This window comes from Haematobia irritans, chromosome 3 (assembly GCF_050003625.1).
Source record: "Haematobia irritans isolate KBUSLIRL chromosome 3, ASM5000362v1, whole genome shotgun sequence".
Classification (NCBI taxonomy): domain Eukaryota; kingdom Metazoa; phylum Arthropoda; class Insecta; order Diptera; family Muscidae; genus Haematobia; species Haematobia irritans.
Window position 1 is genome coordinate 195,951,931 of NC_134399.1, and position 25,957 is coordinate 195,977,887.

A 25,957-nucleotide genomic window follows, 5' to 3' on the forward strand; every position below is an offset into this window, starting at 1 on the left:
ACATTTTTCCATATCGGTCCATGTTTATATATAGCCCCAATATAAACTGTTCTCCAGATTTGACCTCTGGAGCCTCTTGGAGGAGCAAAATTCATCCCATGCGGTTCAAATGTGGAACGTGGTGTTAGTATATGGTATCTAATATCCATGCAAAAATTGGTCCACATCGGTTCACAATTATATATAGCCCCCATATAAATCTATCCCCAGATTTGGCTTGCGGAGCCTATAAGAGAAGCATATTTCATCCGATCCGGTTGAAATTTGGAACATGGTGTTAGTATATTGTCTCTAACAACCGTGCCAGAATTGGTCCATATCGGTGCATAATTATATATAGCCCCATATAAACCATTCTCCAGATTTGACCTCCGGCGCCTCTTGGAGGAGCAAAATTCATTCGATCTGGTTCAAGTTAGATTGTGGATGGCAGTGTTTAGAAGATGTCTTCTACGCAACCCATGGTGGAGGGTACATAAGCGTCGGCCTGGCCGAACTTACGGCCGTATATAATTGTTTACTTTTCATTTAAATCTTATTTCAATTGCATACAAAATTACAGTTTTTTTTATACCCTCCACCATAGTATGGAGGGTATATTAACTTTGTCATATTGGTCTAAGACCTCATATTCTGAGTCGTGGTGAAATTCGGAGTCGATCTTGCTATGTCCGTCCGTCTGTTGAAATCACGCTAGCTTCCGAACGAAAAAAGCTATCGATTTGAAACTTGCCACAAGTATGTTAGTTGTTATTGGTGTAGGTCGGATGGTATTGTAAATGAGCCATATCGGATCATTTTTACGTATAGCCACCATATAAACCGACCTCCAGATTTGAATTGCGTAGCCTCTTATATAAGTAAATTTCATCCCATCCTGCTGAAATTTGGTACACCGAAAAAAAGTGAATTGTTTTATAGGAAGAATGAACTACATCGCACGAAAATTGAACTAAATTTTACACCACATTTTGAGATTTCCACAAAGCATTGTTAAAACCAGGAAATTTTAACGATGTGTTGTACTTTTTAACTGCAGTTCACGAAATTACATTATCTCACAGAAGAAAAAATTAACTAAAAGTAAAGAAGAAAATGCATTTTAGATCGAAAATGAAATTACGCGTCATAATTTTGACGAAGGATGACTGTCCAAGGTTAAGAACACTGTAAACAAGTATATACGACCGTAAGTTCGGCCAGGCCGAATCTTATGTGCCCTCCACCATGGTTTGCGTAGAAACTTCGGCGAAAGACTGTCATCCACAATCGAATTAACATCGCTTTCTAAATTGTGAGTTAGTCCATACGTGGTATAAAGGGTGATACGGTCAAAATTTGGTCAAGGTAAAACGCGTGTAAATCGGTGAAATCGTTTATTTAAAAAATCAAATTAAATTTCTTTTTATACCCTCCACCATAGGATGGGGGTATATTAACTTTGTCATTCCGTTTGTAACACATCGAAATATTGCTCTAAGACCCCATAAAGTATATATATTCTGGGTCGTGGTGAAATTCTGAGTCGATCTAAGCATGTCCGTCCGTCCATCTGTCCGTCTATCCGGCTGTCCGTCCGTCTGTGTAAATCACGCTAACTTCCGAACGAAACTAGCTATCGACTTGAAACTTGGCACAAGTAGTTGTTATTGATGTAGGTCGGATGGTATTGAAAATGGGCCATATCGGCCCACGTTTACGTATAGCCCCCATATAAACCGATCCCCAAATTTGGCTTGCGGAGCCTTCCGGAGCAGCAAAATTCATCCGATCCGGTTGAAATTTGGTACGTGGTCTAAGTATACGGTCTCTAACAACCATGCAAAAATTGGTCCATATCGGTCCATAATTATATATAGCCCCCATATAAACCGATCCCCACATTTGAACTCCGGAGCCTCTTGGATGGGCAAAATTCATCCGATCGGGTTGAAATTTGGTACCTGATGTTAGTATACGGTCTCTAACAACCATGCAAAAATTGGTCCATATCGGTCCATAAATATATATAGCTCCAATTATACAATTATTATTCGAGCTTTATGGACAGATATAGATTAAGGAACATGGTTAATAGAGCCATTGAAAAGAAAACGCCAGATACAAATCTATACACGCCTGGACTGTACATGTTTCGGTTCGGGCGAATGAACCTTTCCACAGCCTTTAGTATAGATCTGGCTGGGAGAGATAACTCAATTTTGGGCCCTTTATGCTAACTCCTTATGGAGAAAACATTTGGGAAATTTTGTTTTCTCCATAATCTCCCCGATCCAGACTTCCTGGCTGTCGACAAACGTTCCCCAAACACTTTAATTACATTTGTAACGGTTGATTTGGCAACTTTAAGCGATTTTGCCAGCTTTGTGTGCGAGTAGCTCGGATTTTCGCGATGCGCGAGCACAATTTTGATACGCTGCTCTTCTTGCTTGGACGGCATTTTGACAACTGAAGAGTGAATTCCAAAATCAAAATAGGAGCAACATTCTACACACACACACCTTCAAAATGAGGGGTGTTCAGGTTTTTTAAATGCAAAATTGAAAGAAATACGTCAAGTTTATATTGACCAAATTTTGACCGTATCACCCTTTATATTAGACAAAAAAAGTTATTTGTATGTCTACAAATAATTACGAATCGATATGGACTTTTGCGCGGTATGTGGAGAGCCAGAATTGAAATATGGGGGTCGCTTATATGGGGGCTACAATTATGAACTTGATATGGACCACTTTATGTGTGATTGGGATCGATTTATCTGAGGACTATATATAACTATAGACCGATATGGACCTAGTTAGGCATGGTTGTTAACGGCCATATACTAGCACAATGTACCAAATTTCAACTGACTCGGATGAAATTTGCTCCTCCAAGAGGCTTCAAAACCAAATCTCGGGATCGGTTTATATGGGGGCTATATATAATTATGGACTGATATGAACCAATTCCTGCATGATTGTTGGATACCATATACTAACATCACGTACTAAGTTTCAATTAGATCGGATGAATTTTGCTTATCCACCGGAGGTCAAATCTGGGGATGGGTTTATAGGGGGGCTATATCTAATTATGGACTGACATGAACAGATTCCTGCATGGTTGTTGGATACCATATACTAACATCACGTACCAAATTTCAACCGAATCGGATGAATTTTGCTCTTCCAAAGGGCTCCGGAGGTCAAATCTAGGGACGGGTTTATATGGGGGCTATATATAATTATGGACCGATTTCGACCAATTTTTTCATGGGTGTTTGAGGCCATATATTAACACCACGTACCAAATTTCAACTGAATCAAATGAATGTTGGTCTTCCAAGAGGCTCCGGAGGTCAAATCTAGGGATCGGTTTATATGGGGGCTATATATAATTAAGGACCGATGTGGACCAATTTTTGCATAGTTATTAGAGACCATATACTTACACCAGGTACCAAATTTCAGGCTGATCGGATGACATTTGCTTCACTTAAAGGCTCCGCAAGCCAAATCGGGGGATCGGTTTATATGGGGGCTATATATAATTATTGATCGATGTGGACCAATTTTTGTATAGATGTTAGAGATCATATACTAACGCCAAGTACCAAATTTCAGCCGGATCGGATGAAATTTTCTTCTCTTAGAGGCTCCGCAAGCCAAATCTGGGAATCGGTTTATATGGGGGCTATATATAATTATGGACCGATGTGGACCAATTTTTGCATGGTTATTAGAGATCTTATACAAATACCATATACCAAATTTCAACCGGATCTGATGAAATTTGCTTCTCTTAGAGGGTCTGTAAGCCAAATTTGGGGTCCGTGTATATGGGGGCTATACGTAAAAGTGGACCGATATGGCTATGGCGATATGGATAAGAGAGAAGTTCACCAATGTGGTATCACAATGGACTCAATAGTCTAAGTGAGCCTGAAATATCGGGTTGCCACCTAACCTAGCGTGATTTCAACAGACGGACGGACGGACATGCTCAGATCGACTCAGGATTTCACCACGAGCCAGAATATGGGGTCTTAGAGCAATATTTCCACCATCCTATGGTGGAGGGTATAAAAATGGTCCATATCCATTCTCCGCTTCATTCAGGGGCAAATTTCATTCCATCCGTTTGAAATTTGCACGCGATGTCAGTATAGGCTATCTACTAATCATGCACAAATTGGTTCTTATCGGTTCATAATTATACGAGTATATAGTACCATATAAACCGAAATAAGCTTACAAACAACAATTATCAATTGGATAAGCCAAAAAACTTTAATATTTGTTTTTATTTTCAGGTAAGATCGATGTGGAAAACCTTAAGTGAGTATAACATTAAAATTTAAGATTCCAAGAGCTCACATTTTGCTTTCATGTATACCTGATATTCTGGGTAAGCTGGTCCATATGTCGGTATATTTATTTATACACAAGCGTAAATTTTGAAATAACAAGAAGCAAGAAATAATTATTATAACTGGTAAACTCAAATATCTACAGCGAAACCACTTAAATTTAGACTCTGAAAACCGAACATCTCCCAAAAGTGGACATTTATTGCTGGGGACGTTTGCTATAGTAAAATTTTAAAAATCACAATTGGTCACCTCATAAATGTTGACACTCATGGTAGCCTAACATACCATGACTGTTTACTTCTGAGAGGTTTCACTGTACATTAATTTCTTGATGGACCCACTTTTACGATACCCGTTTTATTTTTTTTGCGGGTACGCACTTCAATTTTTAGTGCAACTGCAGAAATTCATTTTTATCAATTACTATTCTACCATGGTCTCCTACGAAAACCTTTCAATGAGAGGTCATCTCGCCATTGCAGATAGACTATTATTTCGATATTAAATGTTTCTCACTCCATTCCATTCATTAGCGTTGATAAAAACCTACATACACTCTCAACCAAATTACATTTTCCATATAAACTATTTTCTCCCTCTCTCGCTCTAACTCTCTCTCTCTTTAGCTCTGGCTATACTTACCACTTTTTTACCTTCAATCAATTCACGGATTAATAAAACAGCTGTACGACTTCCAGCCAAAAGATTCCAACGTGACCAACTGAAATTGTGCGATAGGGCCAATGTTGACATACACGAATACAAATGCATTTCCATGCCATAGTTTTTCTCGCATGAGCCTTCCGTATAACAAAAGGTATCCTCTTCGGGGAATATGTCGACGGCTGAAGAAATCAAAATCTGTTTAATCGCCTCCAATGACAGGGTACGACCAATCATCTCATTAATGGCTTGCGTTGAGCCACCTTGAAAATTGTTGACACAATAACCCTCAGAGGTTATGGTTATGTCCAGGCTTACTAAAGAGGCAGTAAAACTGAAAAGTATGGTCCCAGAGCTAATGGCATAGTAAGAGAACGATGAGTAGGAGAAGAGAAAGAGAAGAGAATAGGTTTTTTGTTTTCATTTTAATAAATATGGAAATATAAGTGTGTGTCTGTGTGTGAGTAGAGAATACGCTTTGTGTGTGAATGAATATCTTCATAGAAATGTTGTTGTTCACAGATAGCCGTGTCACATTATGGTGCGATGTGGTGTTTATGGCCTGAACATTTCAAATTTGTTTACAGGCTTTGGCACAACAAAAGTTTGTGAAGCATTGATAGTCTCTTACGTTCAGTGGGTGGCCAATTCTACATTAATGTTTGAAGATGTGTTGGTGATACCTATATACCAGAGATTTTGTTTGATATGCTTAAGCAGTAGGAGGTCTCTTAATGGCTCTGTTCTTGGTCTCGTTAACAAAAGTGACTGTAAACATCATTAGCACATTGCAAATCCTATAACAATCAGAAAATATTGTGTATGTGTATGTATGTGTATTTTGCATAATTGTTGTATGTGTAATGGCATGTGTGTGTGTAATTAATAATAATAGAGCTATGAAAGTAATTAACTGCAGACTTAGACTAAATTGGGTCATGTGTTGATGCAAATAATTTAGCTACTAAATGCAATTGTCGGTCTATTGAAGACAGTTAATTTAAAATGGATTATTTCAAATTTAAGAATATACATAGAAACAAGTAAACGTTTATAAGGGAAAACAAATATATACGGCCGTAAGTTCGGCAAGGCCGAATCTTATGTACCCTACACCATGGATTGCGTAGAAACTCCTGCTAAAGACGGTCATCCACAATTAAATTACTTGGGTTGCGGCCGATGGCAAGGCATCTTAAAATTTCTTAACAGTATCTTCTAAATTGTAAGTTAGTCCATGCGGGATATATAGTAGGCAAAAGAAAGGTCGATTAAATACGTATATGTACAGTTCTTGACCGGTATATATAGAGAAGAAATAATTAGGAACCGATATTCATTATAGAGCCAGAATTGAAATATGGGGGCCGCTTTATAGGGGGCTATATACAACTATGGATACGAGTCTATCAAAAATGTCCGATTTTTTACTGTTTGGTAGATTGGTAGAATTCTGGATGTTTTGGAAGATTTTGCAAAATATTATTCTCCAACTATGAAATGCTTCGTAAATTTTCTAAAGAAATACAATTTTGACAAAATTTTCCACAGAAAAAAAATTTTGACAAAATTTTATATAGAAATTATATTTTGACAAAATTTCCTAAAGATATAAAATGTTGACAAAATTTTCCATAGAAATAAAATTTTGACAAAATTTTCTATAGAAATATAAAATTTTATATGGCAATAAAATTTTGGTAGATTATTTTTGGCTCGAGTGGCAATCGTTATTTTTCTGTGATTGGGGATCGGTTTATTTTGGGGCTATATATAATATAGATCGATAGGGTCCAACTTTAGCATGGTTGTTATCGGCCATACACTAGCGAAATGTAAAAAATTTCAACCGGATGGGATGAATTTTGCTCCTTCAAGAGGCTCCGGAGGTCAAATATGGGGATCGGTTTATATGGGGGCTATATAATTTAGACCCAATTTTTGCTTGGTTATTAGAGACCGTATACCAACACTATGTACCAAATGTCAGCCAGATCGGATAAAATTTTCTTCTCTTTCAGGCTCCACAACCTAAATCTGGGGATCTGTTAATGTGGGGCCTATATTTAATTATGAACCGATGTGGATCAATTTTTGCATGGTTATTAGAGACTATAAAGGGTGATACGGTCAAAATTTGGTCAATATAAACTTGACGTATTTCTTTCAATTTTGCATTTAAAAAACCTGAACACCCCTCATTTTGAAGGTGTGTGTGTAGAATGTTGCTCCTATTTTGATTTTGGAATTCACTCTTCAGTTGTCAAAATGCCGTCCAAGCAAGAAGAGCAGCGTATCAACATTTTGCTCGCGCATCGCGAAAATCCGAGCTACTTGCACGCAAAGCTGGAAAAATCGCTAAAAGTTGCCAAATCAACCGTTACAAATGTAATTAAGGTGTTTGGGGAACGTTTGTCGACAGTCAGGAAGTCTGGATCGGGGGGAAATCGAAAACCGGAAGCCGCTGAGACGACAAAGAGAGTTGCCGGTAGTTTCAAGCGAAACCTTAACCTCTCTCTCCGAGATGCCGCAAATAAGCTGGGTGTATCGTCTACAACCGCGCATCGAGCCAAAAAACGAGCCGGACTATCGACTTACAAGAAGGTAGTGACTCCAAATCGCGATGATAAACAAAATACGACGGCCAAAGTGCGATCCCGGAGGCTGTACACGACGATGCTGACGAAGTTTGACTGCGTGGTAGTGGACGACGAAACCTACGTCAAAGCCGACTACAAGCAGCTTCCGGGACAGGAGTTTTATACGGCAAAAGGAAGGGGAAAGGTGGCAGATATTTTCAAGCACATAAAACTATCAAAGTTCTCAAAGAAATATCTGGTTTGGCAAGCCATCTGTATCTGTGGCTTGAAAAGCAGCATTTTCATAGCTTCCGGGACTGTCAACCAAGAAATTTACGTGAAAGAGTGTTTGAATAAACGTCTGCTGCCTTTCCTGAAGAAACACGGTTGTTCCGTACTGTTTTGGCCGGATTTGGCATCTTGCCATTGCGGTAAAAAGGCCATGGAGTGGTACGCCGCCAACAACGTGCAGGTGGTTCCCACGGACAAGAATCCTCCCAACACGCCAGAGCTCCGCACAATTGAGAAATACTGGGCTATTGTCAAGCGGAACCTAAAGAAGACCAAAAAAATTGCTAAGGACGAGCAGCAGTTCAAAGCAAACTGGCTTTCTGCGACGAAGAAGGTGGACAAGGTGGCTGTACAAAATCTGATGGCAGGTGTCAAGCGTGAGGCCCGGCAATTCGGATTTGGAAAAGCGAAAGCCTAACTGAATATTTTTCATGAATTTTTATACTAATTTTTATACCCTAAACCACATAGTGGTCAGGGTATAATAAGTTTGATCGGCCAAAAATGTGCCTACCAGAAATATTGATTTTAGACCCCATAAAATATATACCGATCGACTCAGAATCACCTCCTGAGTCGATCTAGCGCTTGGTGTCCGTCCGTCCGTCCGTCTGTCCATGTATTTGTTGATTTTGATGAAATTTGGTACAGGGAGGTTTTTGGGCACAAGGACGAACGCTATTGAATTTGGAAGAAATCGGATCAAATTTAGATATAGCTCCCATATATAAGTATCGCCCGATTTCGACAAATGGGGTCACTTTGCGTTTTTTTCACACGGATCGTCACCAAATTTGGCTAAAGGTAATATTTTCCATCGCCCTTCAAGTCTGCAAAATTTCATCCAAATCGGTTCAGATTTAGATATAGATCTCATATATATGTATCGCCCGATTTTCCCAATTTTGGCCACAAAACCTTTATTTATCAACCGATCTTACTCAAAGTTGGCTAAATATAATCTTCTATAGCACTAACTATATGTGCAAAAAATCATCGAAATCGGTTCAGATTTGGCTATAGCTCCCATATATATGTACCGTCCGATTTTTCTAAATTTGCCCATAAAACCCTTATTTATCAACCGATCTTACTCAAAGTTGGCTAAATATAATCTTCTATAGCACTAACTATATGTGCAAAAAATCATCGAAATCGGTTCAGATTTAGATATAGCTCCCATATATGTGTATAGCCCGATTTTCCCAAATTTGGCCATAGAACCCTTATTTATTAACCGATCTTACCAAAAGTTGGCTAGATCCAGTCCTCTATAGTACTAACTATATGTGCAAATTTCATCGAAATCGGTTCAGATGTAGATATAGCTCCCATATATGTATCACCCGATTTTGAAAAATTCGCCCCTAATAACCTTATGTTTGACCATACAGGCCTCATTTCTTAACTGATCTTACTCAAATCTTGCACAAGGTAACCTTTTGTGGTGTTACTCAAACCCGCAAAATATTATGCAAATTGGTTCAGATTTAGATATAGCTTCCATATATATGTATCGCTCGATTTTCCCAAATTTGGCCATAGTACTCTTATTTATTAACCAATGTTACTCAAATTTCAATATTTGATGCACTAGTCGATCGTACCTATACGTACTTGTAGGTCTTACATAAGAATATTGCTCGATTTTTACAAATTTGTATTTATTACCCACACTAATTTAATGATTTTCTCTTTTTTAATAATGGACTCAATATTAGTGGCATACTAACTCCGTAGGTGCAATATCAACACTGCTAGTGGTGCTAGAAGTAGGGGAAATTCCCTATATGTAGGGGTTTTCTAATATTTAGCGTCTTTTAGGGACGTAGGGCCACAATGTAGGACATTTTCACTCAACACATTTTGTAATAATTTTTACATTTTGGTGGCTCTAGAGGAGGAAATTAGAAGCCGGCAAGGCTTGATCTTTAACAATGTGTGGTAAACTTTATTCCTGTAGAGAATTTTGTCAACATTTTATTTCTATAGAACATTTTGTCAAAATTGTATTTCTATAGAAATTTTTTTCAAAATATTATTTCTATAAAAAATTTTCTCAAAATTTTATTTCTGTGGAATTTTTTCTCAAAATTTTATTTCTATAGAATTTATTGTCAAAATTTTATTTCTATAGAAAAATTTCTCACAAAAATTTGTTTATAGAAACTTTTTCCAAAATTTTATTTTTATAGAGATTTAACAAAAAAGATTACTAATTTGGGTAGAATTCTACCAACTGTGGCAACCGTGGCTGTAAAACAAATTTAAATTCTAAGTTATATACGTTGCATATGCATGTTTTAAAATAATAAAGTACTTAGAACCATTTTTGTTTTGTAAAACTTTTTAAATTTAACGAAAAATATAGTAGGGAAAATTGTTTGTGAATGTATGGGAAAGTAGGGAACTTTTTTTGTCATTATAGGGTAAACCGAACATTTTCCCTGGCAACATTGATTATGAGCAATAGTCAGATTGACACAAAGCACCCATAGACATGTACCCCTTAATTTTCATAAATATCCAACTGCGGTTTATCTCCCAGACCTATATGTTACCCAAAAGTGCTTATGATTACTAATTCTGTAATGGTGGTTTAGGGTATGATATAGTCGGCCCCGCCCGACTTTCTACTTTACTTACTTGTTTTAACCATATAGTAGTTCATTCTTACTATTTTTGGGAATCGTACGAACATTATCATTTGCTTTGGTTCATATTGAACATATGTGTACGGTCATCGAACTTTATACTCACGTTAAGTTCATAAAATATTTGAAACATACTTAAAAAAAATAAATTTTCATTGGGCTGTGGAAAATTTCGCAAAAAGTAATACAATTTAACTACTAACAAATAATTTTTTTACAATAAAAATAAGTTACATTTAGCGTTTAACTACGGAAATTTTTTTCGGTGCAGATATTCAAAAATGAGATACCCTATTTTCACCACATGATTATCCTCAACGTTCTCCGACAATTTTTCATGTTAACAAACAAAATTATTTTATAACAAAAGCAACTGCTATGAATTCAAATTGTATATTTCCCGCGTTTCCGTTGAAACTTTTCTTGAATTTTCCAAAGAATGCAAAACCGTGGAAATCGGTTCGTGCATTCTGGAGTTATTGCGTCAGGAAGGAAAACCCGACTTATTTTTATATAGTAGAATTTTAGTTTTGTTGCGATAATTATTATACTGAACTACTAAAACTACAAAAAACAAATTTTTTGTTACTTATCTCAAATGTTTAACAACATAATAAAATTATAATAAATTTATTTTTTCTATCCACTTACGTTTTGAAATCCGGTTTTATTTCCCACGTCTGATAGGGCATATTACTATAACGATTCAAGGCAAATCCAAAAATACCTAAAATAATGACACATTTTTTAATTTGTTGTTTATCAAAAAATTTTCTCGGAGAGTTATCTCCATAAGAAAATTAAAAAAAAATAAGACTTCTCCCACCTCCAGATCTATACTAAAGACTATGGAAAATACTGTTGCAGATATTGAAACCACCCAGCAAAAAAATTGGAAGTTCTTTTAAAGGCACACCTTTAAAAGCACTTCCAAAAATGTCCTCCCAAGGTTGTTCTTTAGTTTAACTACACAGGAAGTTCTTTTAATTCAATTTTTTTATAACTCGCTTTTTCATATTTCTAATGGGTAATTTTAACTTTATTTGTTTCAAATGGGTTACAAACAGAGTAAGAATTAATAAAATGGTACAAATTATTAAAATTTTGTCGAAAAAATGTTGAATCCAATCTGGAAAAATTGCGAATTTTTGCAAATAACAGGTTGGCTGATAAGTCCCCGGTCTGACACATAGATGACGTCGCTAGTATTAAATGAATAATATTTTTATATAGTACCAACCTTCAAATGATTCGTGTCAAAATTTGACGTCTGTAAGTCAATTGGTTTGTGAGATCGAGCGTCTTTTGTGAAGCAACTTTTTTTATTGTGAAAAAAAAATGAAAAAAAAGGAATTTCGTGTTTTGATAAACTACTGTTTTCTGAAGGGAAAAAATACGGTGGAAGCAAAAACCTGGCTTGATAATGAGTTTCCGCACTCTGTCCCAGGGAAATCAACAATAATTGATTGGTATGCAAAATTCAAGCGTGGTGAAATGAGCACGGAGGACGGTGAACGCAGTGGACGCCAGAAAGAGGTGTTCACCGACGAAAACATCAAAAAAATTCACAAAATGATTTTGAATGACCATAAAATGAAGTTGATCGAGATTGCAGAGGCCTTAAAGATATCAAAGGAACGTGTTGGTCATATCATTTATCAATATTTGGATATGCGGAAGCTCTGTGTAAAATGGGTGCCACGCGAGCTCACATTTGACCAAAAACAACAACGTGTTGATGATTTTGAGCGGTGTTTGCAGCTGTTAACTCGTAATACACCCGAGTTTTCCGTCGATATGTGACAATGGATGAAACATGGCTCCATCACTACACTCCTGAGTCCAATCGAGAGTCGGCTGAGTGGACAGCGACCGGTGAACCGTCTCCGAAGCGTGGAAAGACTCAAAAGTCCGCTGGCAAAGTAATGGCCTCTGTTTTTTGGGATGCGCATGGAATAATTTTTATCGATTATCTTGAGAAAAGAAAAACCATCAACAGTGACTAAAGGGTGATACGGTCAAAATTCGGTCAAGGGAAAACGCGTGTAAATCGGTGAAATCGTTTATTTAAAAAATCAAATTAAATTTCTTTTTCAAGTTCAATTAGTATAAAATTCAGGAAAAATATTCAGTTAGGCTTTCGCTTTTCCAAATCCGAATTGCCGGGCCTCACGCTGGACACCTGCCATCAGATTTTGTACAGCCACGTTGTCCACCTTCTTCGCCGCAGAAAGCCAGTTTGCCTTGAACTGCTGCTCGTCCTTAGCAGTTTTTTTGGTCTTCTTTAGGTTCCACTTGACAATAGCCCAGTATTTCTCAATTGGGCGGAGCTCTGGCGTGTTGGGAGGGTTCTTGTCCTTGGGAACCACCTGCACGTTGTTGGCGTCGTACCACTCCATGGCCTTTTTACCGTAATAGCAAGATGCCAAATCCGGCCAAAACAGTACGGAACAACCGTGTTTCTTCAGGAAAGGCAGCAGACGTTTATTTAAACACTCTTTCACGTAAATTTCTTGGTTGACAGTCCCGGAAGCTATGAAAATGCTGCTTTTCAAGCCACAGGTACAGATAGCTTGCCAAACCATATATTTCTTTGCGGACTTTGACAGTTTTATGTGCTTGAAAATATCTGCTACCTTTCCCCTTCCTTTTGCCGTATAAAACTCCTGTCCCGGAAGCTGCTTGTAGTCGGCTTTGACCAGTGTTGCCAATTTGGTGCTTTTAGCACCAAATTTAGTGCTTTTTGATTTCTAAAAAGCACCAAATTGCCTTTTTGTTGCCTTTTCAAAAAAAGCACCAACTTGGTGCTTTCTGGCATTTTCATTTAGTGCTTTTGGTGCTTTTTTTATTTTGAACAGTATTAAGTTTAATTGATACAAAAATTTTGATTAGACTTTCAAGAGCCGAAGAAACTCAAATTTATTGCCAAATATAGAATTTGTTTTGAAGTTGGTATTGATTATTTTTAATTAATATTGTTATTTAGGGTATTCTGTAGGAAAGTCGAGCGATGAGTGTCGAATTTTCGAATTTGGTAAAGATGTCATTAAAAACGTTTGTATTAAATTCACAAAAGCACGCACAACTGAAATAAGACTCCTTCCATATATTAATATAGACTCCTTCCATATATTAATATTTTGAAAGTTGAAAAACATCACTGATCAAAATGAATTGGACGAAAGCATTAAAACTGATCAAAGTGTATACTTGAATAGCGGTTCATAATGGTGAGTACTAAGTTCGAGTTTTGCCGCTAAAGTGAAAACTATATCAGTAAAAAGGCATAAAATTATGCATATGTGCTGCAAATTTTATTATAACTTGATGGGGAATAGCCAAAAGCAAATTTTCACAAAGTTTGTATTCATTAAAATGAATTATTAAAGAAATTGTAATTGTCAAAAAATGACTATTTTAGCAGCTAAACTCGATCTTAATGTGGGTATTAACTTAACTTCTTAAAATTCAATTCACAAAAGTTCTATACTAGGTACATCTTCGGAAGTTTTTTTTTTTATACCCTCCATCATAGGATGGGGGTATATTAACTTTGTCATTCCGTTTGTAACACATCGAAATATTGCTCTAAGACCCCATAAAGTATATATATTCTGGGTCGTGGTGAAATTCTGAGTCGATCTAAGCATGTCCGTCCGTCCGTCCGTCCGTCCGTCTGTTGAAATCACGCTAACTTCCGAACGAAAAAAGCTATCGACTTGAAACTTGGCACAAGTAGTTTTTATCGATGTAGGTCGGATGGTATTGAAAATGGGACATATCGGTCCACTTTTACGTATAGCCCCCATATAAAGGGACCCTCAGATTTGGCTTGTGGAGCCTCTAACAGAAGCATATTTCATCCGATCCGGCTGAAATTTGGTATATAGTGTTGGTATATGGTCTCTAACAACCATGCCGAAATTGGTCCACATCGGTCCATAATTATATATAGCCCCCATATAAACCGATCCCCAGATTTGGCTTGCGGAGCCTAAAAGAGAAGCAAATTTCATCCGATCCGGCTGAAATTTGGTACATGGTGTTGGTGTATGGTCTCTAACAACCGTGCAAAAATTGGTTCATATCGGTCCATAATTATATATAGCCCCCATATAAACCGATCCCCAGATTTGGCTTGCGCAGCCTCAAAGAGAAGCAAATTTCATCCGATCCGTCTGAAATTTGGTACATGATGTTGGTATATGGTCTCTAACAACCATGCAAAAATTGGTCCACATCGGTCCAAAATTATATATAGACCCCATATAAACCGATCTCCAGATTTGGCTTGCGAAGCCTCAAAGAGAAGCAAATTGCATCCGATCCGGCTGAAATTTGGTACATGGTATTGGTATATGGTCTCTAACAACCGTACCAAAATTGGTCCACATCGGTCCATAATTATATATAGCGCCCATATAAACCGATCCCCAGATTTGGGTTGCGGAGCCTCAAAGAGAAGCAAATTTCATCCGATCCGCCTGAAATTTGGTACATGATATTGGTATATGGTCTCTAACAACCATGCAAAAATTGGTCCACATCGGTTCATAATTATATATAGCCCCCATATAAACCGATCCCCAGATTTGGCTTGCGAAGTCTCCAAGAGAAGCAAATTTCATCCAATCCGGTTGTAATTTGGAACATGGTGTTAGTATATGATCTTTAACAACCGTGGCAGAATTGGTCCATATCGGTTCATAATTATATATAGCCCCCATATAAAACATTCTCCAGATTTGACCTCCGGAGCCTCTTGGAGGAGCAAAATTCATCCGATCCGGTTCAAATTAGGAACGTGGTGTTAGTATATGGTCGCTAACAACCATACCAAAATTGGTCCAATCAAACAAAAATTGGTCCATATCGGTTCATAATCATGGTTGCCACTAGAGCCAAAAATAATCTACCAAAATTTTATTTCTATAGAAAATTTTGTCAAAATTTTATTTCTAGAGAAAATTTTGTTAAAATTTTATTCGGTTCATAATAAAATTTTCATCATTGTCAAAATTTTATTTCTATAGAAAATTTTGTCAAAATTGTATTTCTATAGAAGATTTTGTTCAAATTTTATTCGGTTCTTAATCATGGTTGCCACTCGAGCCAAAAATAATCTACCAAGATTTTATTTCTATAGAAAATTTTGTCAAAAGTTTATTTCTATACAAAATTTTGTTAAAATTTTATTTCTGTAGAAATTTTTGTCAAAATTTTCTTTCTGTAGAAAATTTTGTCAAAATTTTTATTTCTATAGAAAATTTTATTTCTATAGAAAATTTTGTCAAAATTTTATGTCTACTTTGTCAAACTGAATTATATACGTATTGGATCGATCTTTTTTGATTTGATATATACCACGTATGGACTTACATACAATATAGAAGAAGGTGTTAGGAGGTTTTGAGATACCTTGCCATCGGCAAGCGTTACCGCAACTTAAGTAATTCGATTCTGGATGACAGTGTTTAGAAGAAGTTTCTACGCAATCCATGATGGAGGGTACATAAGCTTCGGCCTGGCCGAACTTACGGCCGTATATACTTGTTTTTTTTTTAGTAGAGCATTTAATTTTCGATTTTGTGGTGGAAGGTGGTATGTTAGAATTTATAATATATTTTTGGTGCTTTTTGGCCTTGGGGAGTTGGCAACACTGGCTTTGACGTAGGTTTCGTCGTCCATTACCACGCAGTCAAACTTCGTCAGCATCGTCGTGTACAGCCTCCGGGATCGCGCTTTGGCAGTCGTATTTTGTTTATCATCGCGATTTGGAGTCACTACCTTCTTGTAAGTCGATAGTCCGGCTCGTTTTTGGCTCGATGCACGGTTGTAGACGATACACCCAGCTTATTTGCGGCATCTCGGAGAGAGAGGTTAGGCTTTCGCTTGAAACTACCGGCAACTCTCTTTGTCGTCTCAGCGGCTTCCGGTTTTCGATTTTCCCCCGATCCAGACTTCCTGGCTGTCGACAAAAGTTCCCCAAACACTTTAATTACATTTGTAACGGTTGATTTGGCAACTTTTAGCGATTTTGCCAGCTTTGCGTGCGTGTAGCTCGGATTTTCGCGATGCGCGAGCAAAATTTTGATACGCTGCTTTTCTTGCTGGGACGGCATTTTGACAACTGAAGAGTGAATTCCAAAATCAAAATAGGAGCAATATTCTACACACACACACCTTCAAAATGAGGGGTGTTCAGGTTTTTTAAATGCAAAATTGAAAGAAATACGTCAAGTTTATATTGACCAAATTTTGACCGTATTTTTATATAGTAGAATTTTTGTTGCGATTATTATTATACTGAACTACTTAAACTACAAAACAAATTTTTATACCCTCCACCATAGGATGGGGGTATATTAACGTTGTCATTCCGTTTGTAATACATCGAAATATTGCTCTAAGACCCCATAAAGTATATATATTCTGGGTCGTGGTGAAATTCTGAGTCGATCTGAGCATGTCCGTCCGTCCGTCCGTCTGTTGAAATCACGCTAACTTCCGAACGAAACAAGCTATCGACTTGAAACTTAGCACAAGTAGTTGTTATTGATGTAGGTCGGATGGTATTGCAAATGGGCCATATCGGTTCACTTTTACGTATAGCCCCCATATAAACGGACCCCCAAATTTGGCTTGCGACGCCTCTAAGAGAAGCAAATTTCATCCGATCCGGCTGAAATTTGGTACATGGTGTTAGTATATGGTCTATAACGACCATGCGAAAATTGGTCCATATCGTTCCATAATTACATATATCCCCCATATAAACCGATCCCCCGATTTGGCTTGCGAGGCCTCTTAGAGAAGAAAATTTCATCCGATCCGGCTGAAATTTGGTACATGGTGTTAGTATATGGTCTCTAATAACCATGCGAAAATTGGTCCATATCGGTTAATAATTACATATATCCCCCATATAAACCGATCCCCCGATTTGGTTTGCGGAGCTTCTAACTGAACCAAATTTCATCCGATCCGGCTGAAATTCGGTACATGGTCTCTAACAACCATGCACAAATTGGTCCACATAGACCCATAATTATATATAGCCCCCATATAAACGGACCCCCAAATTTGGCTTGCGATTGCTCTAAGAGAAGCACATTTCAACCGATCCGGCTCAAATTTGGTACATGGTGTTAATATATGGTCTCTAAAAACCATGCAGAAATTGGTCCATATCGGTCCATAATTACATATAGCCCCAATATAAACCGATCCCCCGATTTGGCTTGCGGAGCTTCAAACAGAACCAAATTTCATCAGATCCGGCTGAAATTTGGTACGTGGTGTTAGTATATGGTCTCTAACAAACATGCAAAAATTGGTCCACATAGGCCCATAATTATATATAGCCCCCATATAAACGGGCCCCCAAATTTGGCTTGCGATTGCTCTAAGAGAAACAAATATCATCCGATTCCGCTGAAATTTTTTACATGGTGTTGGTATATGTTCTCTAACGACCATGCAAAAATTGGTCCACATAGGCCCATAATTATATAACCCCCATATAAACCGATCCCAAGATTTGACCTCCGGAGCCAATTAGAAGAACAAAAGTCATCCGATCCGATTAAAATTGGGTATGTAGTGTTAGTATATTGTCTCTAATAACCATGCAAAAATTGGTCCATATCGCTCCATAATTATATATAGCCCCCATATAATCCGTTCCCTAGATTTGATCTCCGGAGCGTCTTGGAGGAGCAAAATTCATCCGATCCGGATGCAACGTGGTGTTAGTATAAGGCCGCTAATAACCATGCCAAAATTGGCCCGCATCGGTCTATAGTTATATATAGCCGATCCCCAATCACACAAAAATTGGTCCATATCAAAATGTTATTTCTATGGAAAATTTTGTCAAAATGTTATTTCTATAGAAAATTTTGTCAAAATTTTATTTCTATAGAAAATTTTGTAAAAATTTTATTTCTACAGAAATTTTTTTTCCAAATTTTATTTCTATAGAAAATTTTTTCCAAATTTTACTTTTATAGAAAACGTTGTCAAAATTTTATTTTTTCAAAATTTTATTTCTATAGAAACTTTAAACTTAATTATATACGTATTTAATCGGTCTTTTTTAGTTTAATATATACCACGTATGGACTATGTGGTATATATTACGGTGTTAGGAAGTTTTAAGATACCTTGCCATCGGCAAGTGTTAGCGCAACCCAAGTAATTCGATTGTGAATGACAATCTTCAGTAGAAGTTTATACGCAATCTATGGTGGAGGGTACATAAGTTTCGGCCTGGCCGAACTTACAGCCGTATAAACTTGATTTATTTAATATATACCCCGTATAGACTTACAATTTAGAAGAGTTTTAAGATACCTTGCCATCGGCAAGTGTTACCGCAACCCAAGTAATTCGACTGTGGATTACAGTCTTTAGTAGAAGTTTCTATGCAATCCATGGTGGAGGGTACATAAGATTCGGCCTGGCCGAACTTACGACCGTATATACTTGTTTATATTCACTTACGTTTTGAAATCCGGTTTTATTTCTCACGTCTGATAGGGCATATTACTATAACGATTCAAGGCAAATCCAAAAATACCTAAAAGAATGACACATTTTTTAATTTGTTGTTTATCAACAAAATTTTCTCGGAGAGTTATCTCCATTAGAAAATGAAAGTATTACGCCTTCTCCCACCTCCTGATCTATACTAAAGACTATGGAAAATACTGTTGCCGGTATGGAAACCATGTATAGATTTGTATCTGTTATTCAACAAAATCCTTTTAGAATCGACAGTAAATGTAGATAAATATGTAGATTCATTTACTTAGATCGTCTCGTATAACAAATCAGTTTCAAAAATTTCTTTTATTTTAATCTTTGATTATAGATCTGCCTCTTAAACTATTATTTAGTTATATTCTTAGAAGGTCATAACATTAAAGTTATTTTACATTATACATACAAATATAAATAATAGTGACTTGTGTTACGAATATCCAAACTACTTTCCCTAAAAAAACAAAAGAAACTCAAACCCCCTTCTCAATAACATTTCCTTGAAAATTGACTTGCAATGTCAACAAGCAAAAATGCTCTGTACCATCAAACCGGTATCTTCTAGTATTTTACCAATCCAAACGATTTAACCCTTCAAGACAGTAGAACTAAATTTTCCATTTCATATTCCTTGTGCTCGATAAAGTGGTTTTCATGCCTCGGGGTTTTTTATTTCTTTTTTATTTGTTCAATAAATTTTTCATTGTAGGTTTGAGTGTAGACGATTCCCTCTCACTGGCATTGGAATGGTAGGTAGTAGATTGAAAAATCTTACCTAAGCGTCCCGTGCGAAATTGTATGGAAAGCTTATCCTCATTGAATTTCGTATCATGCACATCTCGTGTACTCCATTTGCCCTCGGTGAAAGCCGTTGCTGCATTTGATTCTTTTGATTTTTTGCTGAAAATAAATTACAAATTCCTGAAACTGATGAACAAATACTTCAATGTGTGTTTCTTTTTTTTTGTGAAATAAAATCAATAGAAAGAGGGTGGTTTGTTGAAAATTTGACGAAAAAATTCCATTACTATTGCGAAATTGAGTGACATTTGTAATGTATCTACTACGAACATATTGATTTGGAAATATTCAAATGCTTTACAGCCTGTTCTAGATTGAAACTAAAATAATTTTAGATATACATATTTGCTAGAAAATCCTGAAATTTGTCATGAACTCATTATTTATGATTTACTATCGAACACAGAAACAATTGGAATTCCACAAACTCGATATAACAGTTTGGCTGATAAGTCCCCGGTCTAACAAAGAAAAACACATTGTTTGGTCAAAATTCGTTTTTATTATTATTCAACATAGTTCCCTTCAAGAGCGATACAACGATTATAGCGACCTTCCAATTTTTTGATACAATTTTGGTAGTACTCCTTCGGTTTTGCCTTAAAATAGGCCTCAGTTTCGGCGATCACCTCTTCATTGCAGCCAAATTTTTTCGCTGCGAGCATCCTTTTGAGGTCTGAGCAGAAGAAAAAGTCGCTGGGGGCCAGATCTGGAGAATACGGTGGGTGGGGAAGCAATTCGAAGCTCAATTCATGAATTTTTGCCATCGTTCTCAATGATTTGTGGCACGATGCGTTGTCTTGGTGGAACAACACTTTTTTCTTCTTCATATAGGGCCGTTTTGCCGCGATTTCGACCTTCAAACGCTCCAATAACGCCATATAATAGTCACTGTTGATGGTTTTTCCCTTCTCAAGATAATCGATAAAAATTATTCCGTGCGCATCCCAAAAAACAGAGGTCATTACTTTGCCAGCGGACTTTTGAGTCTTTCCAAGCTTCGGAGACGGTTCACCGGTCGCTGTCCACTCAGCCGACTATCGATTGGACTCAGGAGTGTAGTGATGGATCCACGTTTCATCCATTGTCACATATCGACGGAAAAACTCGGGTGTGTTACGAGTTAACAGCTGCAAACACCGCTCAGAATCATCAACACGTTGTTGTTTTTGGTCAAATGTGAGCTCGCGCGTCACCTATTTTGCCCAGAGCTTCCGCATATCCAAATATTGATGAATGATATGACCAACACGTTCTTTTGATATCTTTAAGGCTTCTGCTATCTCGATCACCTTCATTTTACGGTCATTCAAAATCATTTTGTGGATTTTTTTGATGTTATCGTGGGTAACCACCTCTTTCGGACGTCCACTGCGTTCACCGTCCTCCGTGCTCATTTCACCACGCTTGAATTTTGCATACCAATCAATTATTGTTGATTTCGCTGGGGCAGAGTCCGGAAACTCATTATCAAGCCAAGTTTTTGCTTTCACCGTATTTTTCCCCTTCAGAAAACAGTATTTTATCAAAACACGAAATTCCCTTTTTCCATTTTTTTTCACAATAATAAAAGTTGCTTCACAAAAGACGCTCTATCTCACAAACTAATTTACTTACAGACGTCAAATTTTGACACGAATCATTTGAAGGTTGGTACTATATAAAAATAATATGCATTTAATACTAGCGAAGCCATCTATGTGTCAGACCGGGGACTTATCAGCCAACCTGTTACGATTGTTGACGAATCGTTCATCTGGAGGCGAATGTAAATTCCACGAACAGGCTTTTAAAAACAAGGGGGCTGATATTTTTATACCTTCCACCATAGGATGGGAGGTATATTAACTTTGTCATTCCTTTTGTAACACATCGAAATATTTCTCTAAGACCCCATAAAGTGGTGAAATTCTAAGACGATCTCAGCATGTCCATCTGTTGAAATCACAAGCTATCGATCCCCCGACTTGGCTTGCGGAGTCTCTAAGAGAAGCAAATTTCATCCGATCCGGCTGCAATTTGGTACATGGTGCAACAATCACGCATAAATTGGTCCATATCGGTCCATAGTTATATATAGCCCCCATATAAACCGATCCCCAGATTTGAACTCCGGAGCCTCTTGGAGGAGCAAAATTCCTCCGATCCGCTTGAAATTTGGTACGTGCTGTTAGTTTATGACCTCTAACACTCTCGCAAAAATTGGTCCATATCGATCCACAATTACATAGCCCCCATATAAACCGATCCCCAGATTTGAACTCCGGAGCCTCTTGGAGGAGCAAAACTCATCCGATTCGGTTGAAATTTGATACGTGGTGCTGGTACATGGTCTGCAACAATCACGCAAAAATTGGTCCATATCGTACCATAAGTATATATATAGCCTCCATATAAACCGATCCCCAGATTTGAGCTCCGGAGCCTCTTGGAGGAGCATGTGGTGTTAGTTTATGACCTCTAACACCCTCGCAAAAATTGGTCCATATCGATTCATAATGACATAGCCCCCATATAAACCGATTCCCAGATTTGAACTCCGGAGCCTCTTAGAGGAGCAAAATTCCTCCAATCAGGTTGAAATTTGGTACTTGGTGTTAGTTTATGACCTCTAACACCCTTGCAAAAATTGGTCCATATCGGTCCATAATTACATAGCCCCTATATAAACCGATCCCAAGATTTGAACTCGGGAGTCTATTGGAGGATTAAAACTTATCCGATCCGGTTGAAATTTGATACGTGGTGTTAGTATATGGTCTGCAACCATCATGCAAAAATTGGTCCATAATTATATATATATAGCCTCCGACTAAGTCATCACATGCCACACGAAAGTGGTTCTATGGTATTTTGGCCCATTTCCGGTGAAGTATTTTTTAGTGCCAACCTAATTATGAAGAAGAGATTTTGGTGGCCATTATACGATACAAATGCTACGAGGAGCCGCCCTTTTAAGCCATTATTGGTTGACACGTGCAGGGTACGATTGTGCTGGGACCTCTTCGAATGTCCAAGGCTGCGGCCGAAATATTTCAATACTGTCTTTAGGACATTTTTCTGGTAATATTCGGCATCTATTTGAACCACGTAAATCCGATCTTTTTTTTTCACAATATGGAATGTTTCTCAACTGAGAAATCCAATTTCCGTAACAGGTCTCTTTCTTGCAAACGAAGTATCCTATTGACTCTTTGTATTTTAACGTTGTGTCTGTGAATTCTTTGAATTAAAATCATAGATAATTAAATATTTAGAATTTAAAAGCGTAGATGAGAAATTTAGGATAGGTTAGGTTAAGTTGAAAAAAGGATTCATGTTGCTCTGACTCATATTTCATTTTATTTCCATTGTATCATTCTTTTATTCCAGAAACTCTTTGTCCCTAACGCATTCCTTAATTTGTTTCCAGTGACAAAAGCAGTGTCTCAGGTCTCATTCTCTTTAAAACACGCCCTACATGCACCATTCTCTGCTGCTCCTATTCGGTCATTATTCCCACGATCCTCCAGACTGAAATGACTGTCAGTCTATTTCTTATCTAGGGTTTTTGTCGTCCTTTCGACCGTTGCATTGGTCCACATTACTTTATGTGTCTCCCATGCACAATCATCAAGGTCAGTAGTGTTCTAAAATCTCAGTGCACTAAAAGCACGCCCTACATGCACCATCCTCTACTGTATTTATTCGGCACAGATGTGCTCTCAATTCTAGATGCCCGATCATTATTTTCACGGTCCTCCAAACTGTGGATTCATGGATTCATGTTGTTTTGGCTCATATTTCATTTTATTTCCATTGTATTATTCCAGAAACCCTTTGTCCCTAACGCATTACTTAATTTGTTTCCAGTGATAAAAGCAGTGTTTCAGGTCTCATTCTCTTCAAAACACGCCTTAAATGCACCATTCTCTGCTGCACCTATTCGGTCATTATTCCTACAATCCTCCAGACTGTCGTCCTACTCTCTTTGAGAAATTCTCCAGTCTATTTCTTATCTAGGGATTTTTGTCGTCCTTTCGACCGTTGCATTGGTCCACATTACCTTATGTGTCTCCCGTGCACAATCACCAAGGGCAGTGGCAAAAGTAGTGTCCCAAACTCTCAGTGCACTCATTATTTTCACGGTCCTCCAAGCTGTGGATTAATGGATTCATGATGCTCTGACTCATTTTTCATTTTATTTATTCTAAGGTTCAATCTCCCATGACCTTGGCCACAGAATGCCACACTCTGCAGTTATAGCCACCACAAGTATGGTGTGGTTCGGTAATCGGAATATTATCTCAGTGCATGGATCCTCTGGTCCTCTCATCCATATTCGATCCATCGGTCTAGCAGTTATTTCCCTTTAGTATTTACTTTAGGGTCTCATTCCCTCAGGACCATCCTATTGGCATCAGAATGTCACACTCACAGCTATAGCCACATCATATATCATGGATTGTTTTGGCGTTCGCCATTGTGTGTTCCGTCCATTCTCCCAACATTTCCAAACTCATTGGCATACGCCTTTATCTGAACCTTTATAGGTTTTAAGTCCAGTATCATCTCCAGGGCCCTGATTGACGTGGTCTTCATTGACCCACATCTTTGATCCATCGGTGTAGCAGTTATTTCCCTCTGGCATATATTCTAGGGTTCATTCTCCCACGACCTTGGCCACAGGATGCCACACTCTGCAGTTATGGCCACCACAAGTATGGTGTGGTTCGGTAATCGGAATATAATCTCAGTACCTGGATCCTCTGGTCCTCTCATCCATATTCGACCATCCTATTGACATCAGAATGTCACACTCGCAGCTGTAGCCATCTCATATATCATGGATTGTTTTGGCGTTCGCCATTGTGTTTGTGTGTTCCGTCCATTCTCTCAACATTTCCGAACACATCAGCACACGCTTTTTATTTGAACATCTATAGCTCATAAGTCCAGTATCATCTACATGGCCCTGATGGACGTGGTCTTCATTAACCCACTTCTATAGGGTTCATCTCATCTCCAAGGCTCTGATTGACGTGGTCTTCATTGCCACAGTTTTACAAATACGAAATATCCGATCCATCGGTGTAGCAGTTATTTCTCTCTGGTATTTACTATATAGTCCCATTTTCCTAAGACCATGGCCTCATATTTTCACACTAGGCAGCTATAGCCACATCGGGTATGCTGTGGTTCGGTAATCGGAATAGGATCTAAGTATCTGGGTCCTCCACATATGCGCCCAGTGCTGTCTACTCACCATCTTCCATCCATCGGTGTAGCAGCTATTTCCCTCTGGTATCTACTTTCCCAGGACCATTGTACTGGCAACAGAATGTCACACTCGGCCTGCAGCTATGGCGACCACAGTCAAAGGATCATGATTTGTTGCGGCATCCGCCATTACACCCACAATCTCCCCCATTATACTTTTGTGTTTCCGTCCATTCTTCCAACATTTTCAAACTCATGCACAAACGCTTTTTATGTTAATCTCTATAGGGTTCATCTCATCTCCAAGGCTCTGATTGGCGTGGTCTTCATTGCCACAGTTTTGCAAATACAAAATATCCCATCCATCGGTGTAGCAGTTATTTCTCTCTGATATTTACTCTTGAGTCCCATTCTCCCAAGACCGTGGCCTCAGAATGTCACACTCGGCAGCTATAGCCACATCAGGTATAATGTGGTTCGGTAATCGGAATAGGATCGAAGTGTCAGGGTCCTCCACATATACTCACAGTCCCGTCTTCTCACCCATCTTCCATCCATCGGTGTAGCAGTTATTTCCATCTGGTATCTACTTTCCCAGAACCATTTTACTGGCATCAGAATGTCACACTCGGCCTGCAGCTATGGCGACCATAGGTAACGGATCATGCGGCATCCACCATTACACCCAAAATCTATCCTATTATACTTTGATGGTTCGTCATGTTTATTGTTTCCGTCCATTCTCCAAATATTTTCAAACTAATCCACATATCCTTTTTATCTGTATCTCTATAGGGTTCATCTCCAAAGCTCTGATTGACGTGGTCTTCATTGCCCAAGTTTTGCAAATAGAACATGATCGGCCATCA

At 37.9% G+C, this 25,957-nt stretch overlaps 1 protein-coding gene across 1 annotated transcript in view; it reads right to left on the bottom strand.

Moving 5' to 3' along the window:
- Positions 1–25,957, bottom strand: part of LOC142228963 (uncharacterized) — a 92,487-nt gene that overhangs the window by 1,304 nt on the left and 65,226 nt on the right. Inside the window, exons 13-15 of the mRNA XM_075299487.1 lie at positions 19,864–19,988; positions 11,196–11,271; positions 5,000–5,375 (exon numbers count right to left, since the gene is read on the bottom strand). Of these exons, the coding sequence (XP_075155602.1) occupies positions 5,000–5,375; positions 11,196–11,271; positions 19,864–19,988 (577 nt within the window). The remainder of the gene's footprint in view (positions 1–4,999; positions 5,376–11,195; positions 11,272–19,863; positions 19,989–25,957) is intronic.